Genomic DNA, 12679 nt, shown 5'->3' on the forward strand with positions numbered 1-12679 from the left:
GGATTACACATCTGGTAATAATGTGCTCTCTCTGAAAAGGTTGTAATGAGCCCCATACCTGTCTTATTCTATAGGTTAAGTGCTGTACAGCAAATAAAAAAAACGTTATAAAGAATGTTTATCACTTTGACTTTCTGTAAATTCAGGGTCATAAAGTACAAAACTACGGTGGCCCATGAGTGCACATGACAACGAAATTTAAAAAGCAAATCTAAATTCACAACACAACGCAATCAAGCTACAACACAACGGAATAAAGCCACAACACAACGGAAATGCTCCCGACCACTAGGGGGCACCAAAGTTCTTATTATTGTTCTATATTTTTATGGGCACATTCGGCACTTCCGTGCTTGGTTCAGTGCAGACAGCAGCGTGAGAGAGATCTGGGAGAGCATTAAGGATTTTCACGCTGATTATTAAAGCCGAGGACAAACATTCTAAGACTTTTTCTTTCAACTGGAGCGGATTCTAGTCTTTGACAGTCAGAAAAGAGCACACGACTGCTTCAGACCACTATACACATTAACACATTAAATTACTGATGACGACTAGACTTTCTGCTAAACCAAAAAATCTATTGATCTATTTACTGATATAGATGAGCAAGCTTGCATTATATTCCCGTTTCGTTAGTCATAAAACCGCAATGGTCACGTTTTTTTACACTTGGTTATGCGTTAATTGTTTTAGAGGTTATGCATGCATAATAAAGGTTAAATAAATTGGTAAAGAAAACAATATTTAATAGAGTAATCAATTATTCGTAACAGTAAAAAAACGAATGCAGACTTAAGTCCAGAGCGTGCTCACTGAAACTGAGATAGGAGACTGTGGCTGTCAAGAATGGAGGTGTGGAGAGAAGAACCCAAGCGCAGGCAGGCAGTGAAGGGGTTAACAAAAAGGATATTTATTTAAACACGAAAACGAAACAAAAACCCACGATGGGGAAAAACGGATACGATAACAAAACAAATTAAAACAAAACACTTCTCACAGGGGAGCAAAAAATAACCAAACAAACTAGCGACACAACGTCTAAATGAAAAGCGATGCGAGACAAGACAAGGGTATCCACAACAGGTAATCCACAGTGTAACGTAGCACACAAGGTCAAAGGCACACGACACGGTACATCCACAAACACAACGTAATACACGAGCACAGGACAAAGAAACAAGAGGGTATATATAGGGAACACAAACGAGGGATAACGACACGGGGCAGGTGTGGGTAATGAAACACTCAGGGAAAGATCACAAGGAAACGAGAGGAGCGGGGCCAATGACGAGACACTGGAGAGAACGCATATTATTGTCAAAAGAACAATAATATGTTTCTCTCCACACCAAACCAAAGACCTTGTCATGGCTCTGCTACAAGACCAAGAAAAACATGACTAAATGAAGCAGAGCCATGACAGTGGCATTGTCTCTAAATACAGACTTAAGCTCATTGCACATTGAGTCCGAAATTTGTGTCCGAAATGTCAATCACATTTACACACTGCCTCTGATATTTTCGTCCGTCATAAAAAAATGCAGACCGGGTTCGATTTTCTGCATTTTCTGGGGTAAGGTGCCTTGCTCAAGGGCACCACAGTCGTTACCCGCCGGCCATGAGGATCGAACCGCGAGTCCGACTCTCAAACCATTAGGCCATGACTGCCCGATGCCTAATTAGTATTAGTCATTACCGCAAAAATGAATATACAGTACATCATTTTTTGATGTACTGTAGTAGTGACCTTGTGATCAGGAGTGATCAAGTGACCTTGAACGTCCGCCCAGAGACATTTTCACTATGAGAGACAGCAGCAACGCAGCAACTCTGTCCAACTGCCAAGTCTGGTGAAAGGGCCATAACATACATTAGAATGTTGACTAGCCAATCAAAATCAAGCATTCAAAAGCGCTGTGCAAATTTGTTCACATGAGATTGTTTGCCATTGACATTCAGTTTTTCCACAGTAGAGCACACTTTCCTTTTAAATGCTTTACACAAGCAAAACAGGCTATACCAAAACCACTAAAACAACCCCCAGCAAAACGCGCACCTCCTACCCGGCATGACCTAATTTATCATGCCGAAAGTGCCCCCTAGTGGTCGGGAGCATTTCCGTTGTGTTGTGACTCGATTCCGTTGTGTTGTGGCTCTATTCCGTTGTGTTGTGGCTCTATTCCGTTGTGTTGTGGCTCTATTCCGTTGTGTTTCGACTCGATTCCGTTGTGTTTTGACTTGATTCCGTTGTGTTGTGACTCGATTCCGTTGTGTTGTGGCTTGATTGCGTTGTGTTGTGAACTTATATTTGCTTTTAAAATTTCGTTGTCATGTGCACTAGTGGTCCACCGTACAAAACAACAACAAGCTTTGCTTTGCTTTGATTGTTGACTGCAATAATTTACAATGGTTTAGCCTATGGGAATAAAAAGAACATATATATTGATGTATTGAAAATCTTTATCGGTCCAAAAGCCTTTTATTTAGTATGTATTAAAAGTTTCCGAACATAAACAATTTGGTGATGGAATCTACTTTCTTTAAGCTCATGCACACTATGATAATGCACATTTTACATAGTTTGCCCCAAAACCTCTAAATATAAATCGAACAAATAAATATAATCAAACAAAAATTTGTCCCAAGCAGAGTCACACATTTGTGAACCACTAGCAAAACTACTGCAGCCTTCCTGTTTTCTAACTGATTACCCATAAACTTCCTGCCCCTTTAGGGTGGGGCCCCAAACTAGCGGTTTCCCCACCAGCCCACATGTGGGAAAGTACATGAGATCTTTTGTACTCCACTGACGGACCACTGCAGTCAACGGTTGATTGTGAGGAGGATAACCAGAAACGTTATTTCTGCCATGAGAAGTTGCAGTCATTGCAGTCATATAAAAGGAAACCGGGAACTGTGGTGTGAAACGTGAGGAGCTAAGGACAGATTTCACTACAACTTTTTGTGAGTTAAGATGCCTTGCATATTATTTTGTTTTTAAAAATTCTTAGTACTACTAATAAATGTGTTTATAGATATGGAAACGAGTTCTGACTTTCAAAACTAAAAAATAGTAACAAATGGTTATTGCATGCCTGGTTTTTAAATCAGTTTTACTCTGACAAAGTCTAACAATGTGGAAATATTTGAGAGACAGTTTATTGTTCCAGCTTTCACAGACTGTGATTACGAAGACTGACAGATTACGAAGTCAAGAAACACATTTCCCTGCGTTTTCCAATTTTGTCTTGATCTAAAATGTACAGTACGTCCTTTGTTTTTGTTTCCATCATATGTAAATAGGACTAGCAATTATCTATATTTTTGTTTCTCTGTATACACTTTTAAAGCCAGCACTGTTTACGGAGAGAATAGAAAAGGCTTCGATCAGGTGCTTATCCTGTCAGGAAATATTATGTGCAACCGACTGTTTCACCATGAGGCTTACAAAGCAATCATATGCAACAGCGAAACATGTTGTTTATAATATGTTCAATAACACAGATCAGAGCATTCACTGCTTTACAACCAATATATATATATTGCCCTTGTGAAATACATTTTATTTCATTGTACGAAAGCAGAACATGCAGTACTGTTAAGAGCAGTGGAGTGTGATGTTTCACATTCTGCAACTTTCAATTTGGTGAATTGCGATTTTAATATAATTGATAGCAATAGATATCACGATGACAAGCTACAGAGAGAAAAGGTGGATTCTTTTATAGTTTGGCCTAAATAAATAACCATAACTACATACAATATACAGCTTAAGCATGTGCAACAAACTAGTAGAAACTTAGGAGACCCTGTCTGTGAAATCCAGGCTAAAGTCTTTGATGCTAATTCTCAGCATCAAAGCGTAAATGATCAAAATAAGTAGTGTGTTTATGACAGATTTTGAGATACAATATGCAATTTTTATCAGTATTGTTTTATATTCATTGTCTTTCATTACGTTTCATTATTTTGCACAAATTTAAAAATAAGTTGGACAAACTTATTTTTTAGGTGAAACATTTAATTTGTTTACAGTGTAACGAAAGCTGGCCTCAACCTTGATTTCGATCTTTGACGTGTCGTTACCCAGTCAATACTGAAATAGTATGCTTATATTTTCGCAGAATGTTCTTTAAATTATATACTGTACAACGGTTTTATTTAGAAAACAGAACATTGCAAAAACGACTATATCAATATATTTAAAAATATATATTTTATATATTTGCTAAATATTGCTGCATCCCAATTCACATACTATCCATCATAAATAGTTATTGAAATTAGTATTACCGTTTTCTAAATTGTAGTATGGTGAAATGAGTATAGTCTATTTCAGGTGAACATTCGAACAGCAGATAGTTGCCATCTGATATTGCCAACAACTCATTGCAAGAGGGAGGAATTTAGTGATGCTACACTGAATTAATAAATAAGAAGAAATAATCAATGAACAAAAGAAAGGAGGGGTTGTATTTGGTGTGTGTTTGTGTAAACCACAATATGTGTCCCATAACAAAAGTGCAGAACATAACCTACTTGTATAGTGCATAGTGCAAGACACAAGGCAAATTGGGAAATGTATAAGTAAATGTGGTTAAATCATTGTAGGCCTTGTATAGAATCATATGCTTGTGTTATATGGGCGGAGGAATGCTGTATGTCACAACAGGAAAGTTTCCCAAGAGGCTCTGTCACAAATTGCCAACCACCCAAATTATATAAAATGGAGTAATTGCAAAAAATGAACAAATATTCTAGAAATAAACAAATATAGTTTTGCTTTTCCATTCTGATCTAAATGTATTTTTTGGTTTATTTCCAGGAGTCAATGGACCTGGTGTGGTTTGTGATTCTTGGCACCTCTGTCATGACTGCTGTTGACTCTGCATGTCCAGAGCACTGCCAATGTGTCGACATGAAAATCCGTTGTCAAGGCTATATGATAAAAGAATTTCCGTCCTCAATTCCATTTACCGCGATAAGCCTCTTGATTACCAACACCAGCATAACAACATTAAAACCAGCTGACTTTGAAACATTTGCTGATACGCTCATTGCATTTCTAGCCAAGGATACAAGAATAGCCGAGGTGCAGCCATATACCTTAAACCAAACCCAGAGTCTTGTAACCTTGGTTTTAAGCGGGACTGATCTAACCTCTTTACCAGAAAATCTGTTTGAGAATCTAAAGAACTTATCAACTCTGACACTAAGTAACAACAAACTGTCAGTCCTTCCGCCCACCCTTCTCAACCCGCTTACAGCTTTGACCAAATTAGACCTAAGCAGAAACCAACTTGTCTCTTTAGCAGAGAATGCATTTTATGGTTTAGGTCAGCTGCAACAGCTCATGTTGCAAAGAAACTCTATTAGAGAGCTTAGCAGAGGTGTTTTTCAGGGACATCGTAAACTTAAAGCTCTGTTCCTGCAGCTAAATAATCTGATGGAGATACCAGCAGGAATCTTTGATGACCTGGTGAACCTTGAGATGTTGCACCTTCAAGACAACAAAATCACACGGCTACCATCAAATCTCTTCACAAATCAACAGAAGTTGAAGAAACTCTACTTCTCCAACAACAGGTTATCATCACTTCCCGGTGGAATCTTCTTGAGTCTTCCCAATTTATCTCATATCTCACTGTACGAGAACCAACTCCAAAGTCTGTTGCCTGGGACCTTTGGTTCAATGGTTCTTCAGGAGCTGTGGCTGTACGACAACATGTTAACTCACCTAGAGGAGAATGTTTTTAGCAACTTAACTGAAGTTCACCTTTTGGTACTTACTAGGAACCAGATTCAGCACATTTCTCCTGGAGCCTTCAATGGTTTGGTGAACTTAGAGGAGATCTCCCTTCACACAAATCGTCTGACCAGCATTACGGGGGGGATTTTTAAAGACCTTCCAAAGTTAACTAGCATATCCCTGGAGAACAATGAAATACATCATATTCCCACTGATCTCCTAGATGGTGTGTCTCATTTGTATCAGATAGAGCTTCAAAACAATTCTCTAGCAAACTTGCCAAATGAATTTCTAAACTCGTTGTCTGTGGTCGATAATGCTATACTCTCTCAAAATCCCTGGAGGTGTGATCATGACATAATACCGCTTAGGGACTCGCTTGAAAAGTACCCAGAAAAAGTGAAGAACCTTAGTTCTTTTGTGTGTACAATTCCCACACACCTGAATGGCAGGAACATAAGAGAACTTAGGGACGATGACATCCTCGCCACTCAGCCACCAACTGTGACAACATTTCACATTTCATCAAGTACACCAGCAGATAGTAAGAGTGGCGAAGGGGGTGGTGAGGCTGGGGGTCTGTCGAAAGACACATTCATTACCATAATTTCTGTTGGCTGTACTGCTCTTATTGTCAGTGTCATTGTTTACGTGTTATGGAGGAGGAACAGGCGGGGCAGTCAGGATCTGGACCGTGAAAGAAATAAAAACTCAGTCATTTAACACTAATGAAAAGCTTTTGTAAAGTATCATCAACATTGAGGTTCATTATTTACAGTTAGGATCAGAGGTGGGTAGAGTAGCCAAAATCTTTACTCAAGTAAAAGTACAAGTAGGCAAGCATTTATCATTGCTGGCAAACAATATGACGCATTTGCAGTTTTGGTTTGATAGATATAGATTCATATCCACTTCATCCAACGCTCTTTGTGTTCTGTGTGTTCTTAAGTTTCCGCTACGAGGAGTGAATAACCCGCCGCTTCAGACGATTCAGATTGTGCTGCGGACTGAACAAATCATTTGAACTGCTTCGTGAACCTATTCAGACGGTTTTGCCCATTGTTCAATTAATGCTTTCAAAAGAATCGACACAAAAGAATCAATCACTCGGGAATGCATGTAAAAAGAGACAAAATAAACGACGCATTTTATAATGCATATGTAAAAGAAGGAACAAAGGAACGTCACGCAGTGTAACGAAGTAAAAGTACAGATTTTCTATTAGAAATATACTCAAGAGTAAAAGTACACACTTTTAATTTTACTTTAAAAGTACATATTTTCCAAAATGTTAATCAAGTAAATGTAACGAAGTAAATGTAGCACGTTACTACCCACCCAGGGTCGGTCCTAGACCATTTGGTGCCCTAGGAGAGCTTGACTGATGGCGCCCATTCCTCACGAGAAAAAAACTCATGTCCAAAGATTTGCACATTTATTTAAACAATGATAATACAAACAATATTACAATATGTGCAAAAGAATAAACCTGTTCAATAATAAATATACAAAAAATAAACTTAACTTTTAACTTTAAGAGTAGTGCAACATCTGAGAACAAAAAGTGCGCACTAAAGAATCAAAACAAAAAATTAAACTAACAATAAAACATTGTGTGCAAAATTAGATACTGTAAAATGTGATTCATATAACCTATTAATCAAAATATAATATACAAAATAAATGGCTGTTCCTGATCTGATGATTCAGCTGCAGGTGGTCCCAAATATTTTAATAGTGAATCTAAAATTATATAAAAAACAAGTGTATTATCAACAAGTAAATCATTTCCATTTTTCAAATGGTATTATTATTAAGTTGCTAAGCATTTAATTTTGACATTCTTTTTATATAAATTCACTTAGGATGTGTCCGAAATCACTCACTCACATGAATGCTCGGTGAATTTAATAAATATATAATCAAAATTACGTACCTTTCTCTTTTGCACGCTTCTCCTGCTCTTCTTTTCTGCGCTTTCGAAACTGCGCCCCGGATGACTTTTGCCGTTTCATTTTCCATAGCTGTAACCCGTGGACACACAGCCGAGCTGACCGACCGACTGCGCATCAGTGTGTGCGCTAGCATGTTGTGACCGCTAATTGACAGCTAAAGGTCACATCAGAATTGTCATTTCTTTTACTTAAGTTTAATTGATTTTTTATGTCAAAGTATTGTTGTAGATAGAGGGATGGCAAAAACTGTTGAAAAAAATAAATAGACATTATAATTTTAATTATATATATTTTTTCTTGCCGCATATCTGGCGCCCCTCACTAGATGGCGCCCTAGGCAAGCGCCTATGTCGCCTGTAGGAAGGACCGCCACTGTACCCACCTCTGGTTAGGATTTAACTGGATTTATGGTGGGCAAAAAAAGATATAAGTGGGCTCATGACAAAATATGTGTCATTTTGCCATTGTGTGTGTATATTTGATAGTCATAAACTCATTAATCTAACATGAATGTACTATAGAAAAATGTATTATATCTGTTGTCTGTTTTTGTCAGTATTAATGGTTACATGCTTTTCTGCAATTCTGAATAAATCCTTTTCTCCACAAAAAAATTGCAGAAGCATATCTTTCGCATTGTTTATTTAAAATGGAAGTAAAATAAACCATGAATCATCAGGATGTCGACATTTTGGTATGCACGTATGTTAGGCATGTGGGTGAGTGGTCTTAAGAGGCCATGACCTTGGTGAATGTTTTGAAATGGCAACAACAACCTGTTAAGAAATGTGACCCTGGACCACAAAACCTAATTAGCACAGGAATATTTGTGGAAATAGCCAACAAAACATTGTATGGGTCAAAATTATCGATTTTTCTTTTATGCCAAAAATCATTAGGATATTAAGTAAAGATTACGTTCCTTGAAAATATTTTGTAAATTTCCTCCCGTAAATATATTGAAACTTTATTTTTGTCAGTGGATGCAGCAAAATTGCTGACAAAAATGACCAGAAACATCTACAATCTTGGCTCGCTGCTGCGCACGATTTGGAAATTACCCACTCAAGTTTGGTATCTATGTAAAGCTTAGAAAATCTGCCTTTGGGTTCATCTCTCCACAACGTCATTACAGCGGTAAGCCAACAGAGAGGGTTAAAACAATCCTGTTTTTCTTAGCAATGGCCTGCTACAGTGCCTATGATGAACAACTTCAAAGGCGATTTTCTCAATATTTGGAATTTTTTGCACCCTCAGATTCCAGAGTTTTATGTAGTTGTATCTCAGCCTAATAAACCTATGCATCAGTGGAAAGCTTATTCATTCAGCTTTCAGATGATGTATAAATCTCAATTTCAAAAAATGTACCCATAAGACAAATATTCTAAATCTATGGCTTAAGTACTGGGTTGCAATTTCTAAGCTATGTCTGGAGAAACATTTTGAGAACTTTTAGAATTTGGGACACACAGGTCACCGGTGATTAACAAATCAATAATTCATAATTTATTTTGTACTTTGAAGAACATACTTGCTGCTTCCAATTTCTTATCTCTTTAAACAGAAAACTTCCACGCCCTTACTGCTGCTTTACAGCCTCACAGTAAAGACGTGCACAGAGTCATTTATAGATAAGAGCAGCAAACTGCGTCCTTTAATATTTTCTGTTGGAAACAGTATTCGGAACGGTCGTTCAGCGTAAACAGAAATGATCAGGTAAGAGTAATTGTTTTCCATTTGACTCTATGCAGGTCAAGAACATATTAAAAATAACAGGCTGTTATTTCAGACAATGTGGATGAGAAAAACATGTATCTCGCAAATCTGTTTATTTTTATAGCTGAGACCAAAAAAGTAATTAATAAGAAATGATAAGAGTTACATGTTACATTATTAAACATTAAGACCAAAGCAATTAGTTTCACCATGTGATAGATGTCCATATTGGATACCTACTTAAAAAACAAAATAAATGTTATAAATAATAACAATAATCATCATAAATGAATATATAACAAATTTGTTCTTTAACAGGTATATGTCTTTTAAAACTACACTTGTATTCATTTGCATACTTGTGCATCTGCACTGGAGCCATCAAATGTTCCGCAAAACAAGTGAGGAGTGCAAAACAAAAGACGTGTATGACAAAACCGTCACAGCAGTGCCAGAAAAACTAAAAGATGGAGCCGATGAAATATATTTTGTACACAGTCCGATTACAATCCTACCAAAAGGAGCCTTTTCTAAAAACCCTCAAGTCAGAAAAATCGAATTTATAGGTACCCCAACCCAGACTGTGGAGGTCGGAGCCTTTGAGGGTTTACCTGATATCAGAACCATTGAGATATCTGGCACCCAAGTGACGTCATTTCCTGTTGGCGTTTTTAAAGATCTCATCAACCTCAATACACTTATGTTGAAAAGTAACAAAATTCAGAGCCTTGAAAAGGGGTTATTTGACGATTTACAAAATCTTGAATATTTGGGTCTACATATGAATGAGATCACCTCTATTGATGAGGGAACATTCAACAATTTGGAGAATCTCAAAACCCTTCATCTTGGAAAGAACAGCCTTACTTCAGTATCAACGTCTCTTTTTGCACATCTTAAAAAACTGGTGATTTTCAGAATCTATGAGAACCAGCTGAATATGACAGAAGTAGCTTTGAATGGCAACAAAATCTCATCTATCCCACCAAATTTGTTTCCACACAAAAGTAAATTAGCAAAATTGTATTTGGACAGTAATCTTTTAACGGAACTACCCGAAGAGCTGTTTGTTGGTTTCTCTGGACTGGAGACTCTAACTCTGCATAACAATCAGCTCACCGGTCTCCCCAACGTCCTCTTCGGAGAAATGCCCAAACTGACTGATTTGAATCTCAGCCAGAATAATCTTTCTTCCATACCAACTGGAGTTTTCAGTCCCCTTAAGAAGCTCAACAAGTTAGACCTCTCCTCAAACCACTTCTTGAACTTATCGGGGGGGGGTTTTCGAAGGTCTTGAAAAGTTGTCTGATCTTAATCTTCAAAACAACATGATCCAATCATTGAAAACGGAGGACTTCGAAAAAATGAAGTCTCTTTCAAGCCTCAAACTAGACAATAATAGTCTCCGAATCCTTCCTGGTGATGTTTTTAGCAATCTTCCAAAACTAAGTAGAGTTAACCTGAACAATAATCCATGGCACTGTGACTGTAACCTGTTGCCTTTTTATGAATGGATGGTAAGCAACAAGGAAAAGATCAAATCAATATCTCCAGAACTTTGCGAGTCGCCTACAGAGCTGCATAATCAAGTTCTCTTATTGCTAACAGAAGATGAATTGATATGCCGCACAACAACCCCATACTTTGCCACTACCATGCCCACCACAACTTTCTCAACAACAGCGCCACCGACAACAACCACAGTCTTAACAACATTGGCACCAACAACAATGTTAACAACAACAGCACCACTGACTACAACAACAGTGTTAACAACAACAGCAGCAGCACCGCCAACTACAACAACAGTCTTAACAACAACAACAGCACCGCCAACTACAACCACTACGTTACAGACAACAACTACACCAACATCAACAGCAATTACAACAACGAAACCACAGATGACCAAACAAACTACAGTCGTCACCACCATACCAAGTACTCTACTCACAACTTCACTACCAACCATATCAGCCCCCACAACTGCAATACAACTAACAACAACTTCTCTGACATCCACGTTGATTCCAACTACAACATCCTCACAAACAACAATAGCCACAACTTCTGTGACTACAACTATATTGATTCCTACCACAACAGCAAGCACGGCTACAAAAACAACCACACTTTTCCCCACCACACGTAGCAGTTTCACCCGCACCGGCTCCCATCCACCCTCTTTCTCAAGAGCCACACCCACCCAAAGGTTCTCATCGTGTAAGACGCTCATGATATATTACTCTACAATGCTGGTGATAGAAATCTGCTGTACCGCAGTGCTGGCCAAGTTCACATATTCACTACACTGCTCTCTCCAGCATAGAGAGCGACTTCCCAACCAGGTAAACCTCACCCATTTTTCCTATACGAAATCCATTGTACTAAAACCAGTCGTTGAGACTATAGCTCTATGAGGAATTAGAGGAGATTACTTGCATCATCCCTACTGCCCTCTCTCATTAAAATGCACTTGGCTACTGGAAGGTTCTTCACTCTTTTTGACCTGATGAATGAGGATTACCACAAGAGGGTAAACTGGACTGCAAGGCTATACGGATTCCATGCTTTTAATTGCCCATATCAGTTTTAAAGCTCAGCTTGCCTTCCTTGCCTTAGTCATCTGGTCTGTAAATAAGCCGTGCCTGGTGGTACCATTGCAGAGAGATACCACTCTGACGTTTATGGTTTCACAGCAATGGAAGAAGTTTAATAACTCTGGCTGATCAAACAGAGTCAGATACTGAAACTAAAGACACTTGTGTGTGGACTTTACCATTTCATTACAGTATATAAAGACAATTTCTTTTATTCATTAAAGGGTCATTTTTCGCTAACACTTTTTTAAATGGTGTAAATGTTGACTTATGACTGATTTAATGCATGGAACAGATATTTTTCCTTTTGATTTTCCCAAATTTGTAATTTGTTGGATAAAAGCATCTGCTAAATAGTAAATGTGATTTGATAGTAATGCATGTTCAATTTTTTCTTTGTACAATGCACAAACACACAAAATTGCAAATACAAAAATACGTAATTCATAAAGTTACTGGTAAACCTGACACATTATGGTTTAATACACAGCAAAGAATTAAGTCACAAACTGCAGGTCAAGATGCTTGATTGTCAGAAGATTTCGAAATTTGAAAGGTCAAATTGCAAAATACTACACAATTTTGACAAATTGCGCAGTATTGCACATATCATATACATGGTTAACATACAAAATGCTTTTCAAGCAGTTTCATGGGTG

General features: G+C 37.8%; 2 protein-coding genes across 2 annotated transcripts; both read left to right on the forward strand.

The window, feature by feature from the left end:
* Window positions 1-2780: 2780 nt before the first annotated feature.
* On the forward strand, window positions 2781-8922 carry lrrc15 (leucine rich repeat containing 15). The gene is made up of 2 exons (XM_057337920.1): window positions 2781-2964; window positions 4826-8922. The coding sequence occupies exon 2, from the start codon at window positions 4832-4834 to the stop codon at window positions 6470-6472; it is 1641 nt and encodes a 546-aa protein (XP_057193903.1). The 5' UTR covers window positions 2781-2964; window positions 4826-4831; the 3' UTR covers window positions 6473-8922.
* An 82-nt stretch (window positions 8923-9004) lies between these two features.
* Window positions 9005-10824, forward strand: LOC130556688 (leucine-rich repeat-containing protein 15). The gene is made up of 2 exons (XM_057337925.1): window positions 9005-9420; window positions 9739-10824. Exons 1-2 carry the CDS (start codon window positions 9413-9415, stop codon window positions 10715-10717), a joined length of 987 nt encoding a protein of 328 aa, XP_057193908.1. The 5' UTR covers window positions 9005-9412; the 3' UTR covers window positions 10718-10824.
* The last annotated feature ends 1855 nt before the right edge of the window (window positions 10825-12679 follow it).

This window comes from Triplophysa rosa, linkage group LG7 (assembly GCF_024868665.1).
Source record: "Triplophysa rosa linkage group LG7, Trosa_1v2, whole genome shotgun sequence".
In the NCBI taxonomy this organism is placed as follows: Eukaryota; Metazoa; Chordata; class Actinopteri; order Cypriniformes; family Nemacheilidae; genus Triplophysa; species Triplophysa rosa.

What these genes read in the sequence shown, in the direction of transcription:
- lrrc15 (XM_057337920.1), top strand. Translation starts at nt 4,832, where the DNA reads ATGGACCTGGTGTGGTTTGTGATTCTTGGCACCTCTGTCATGACTGCT.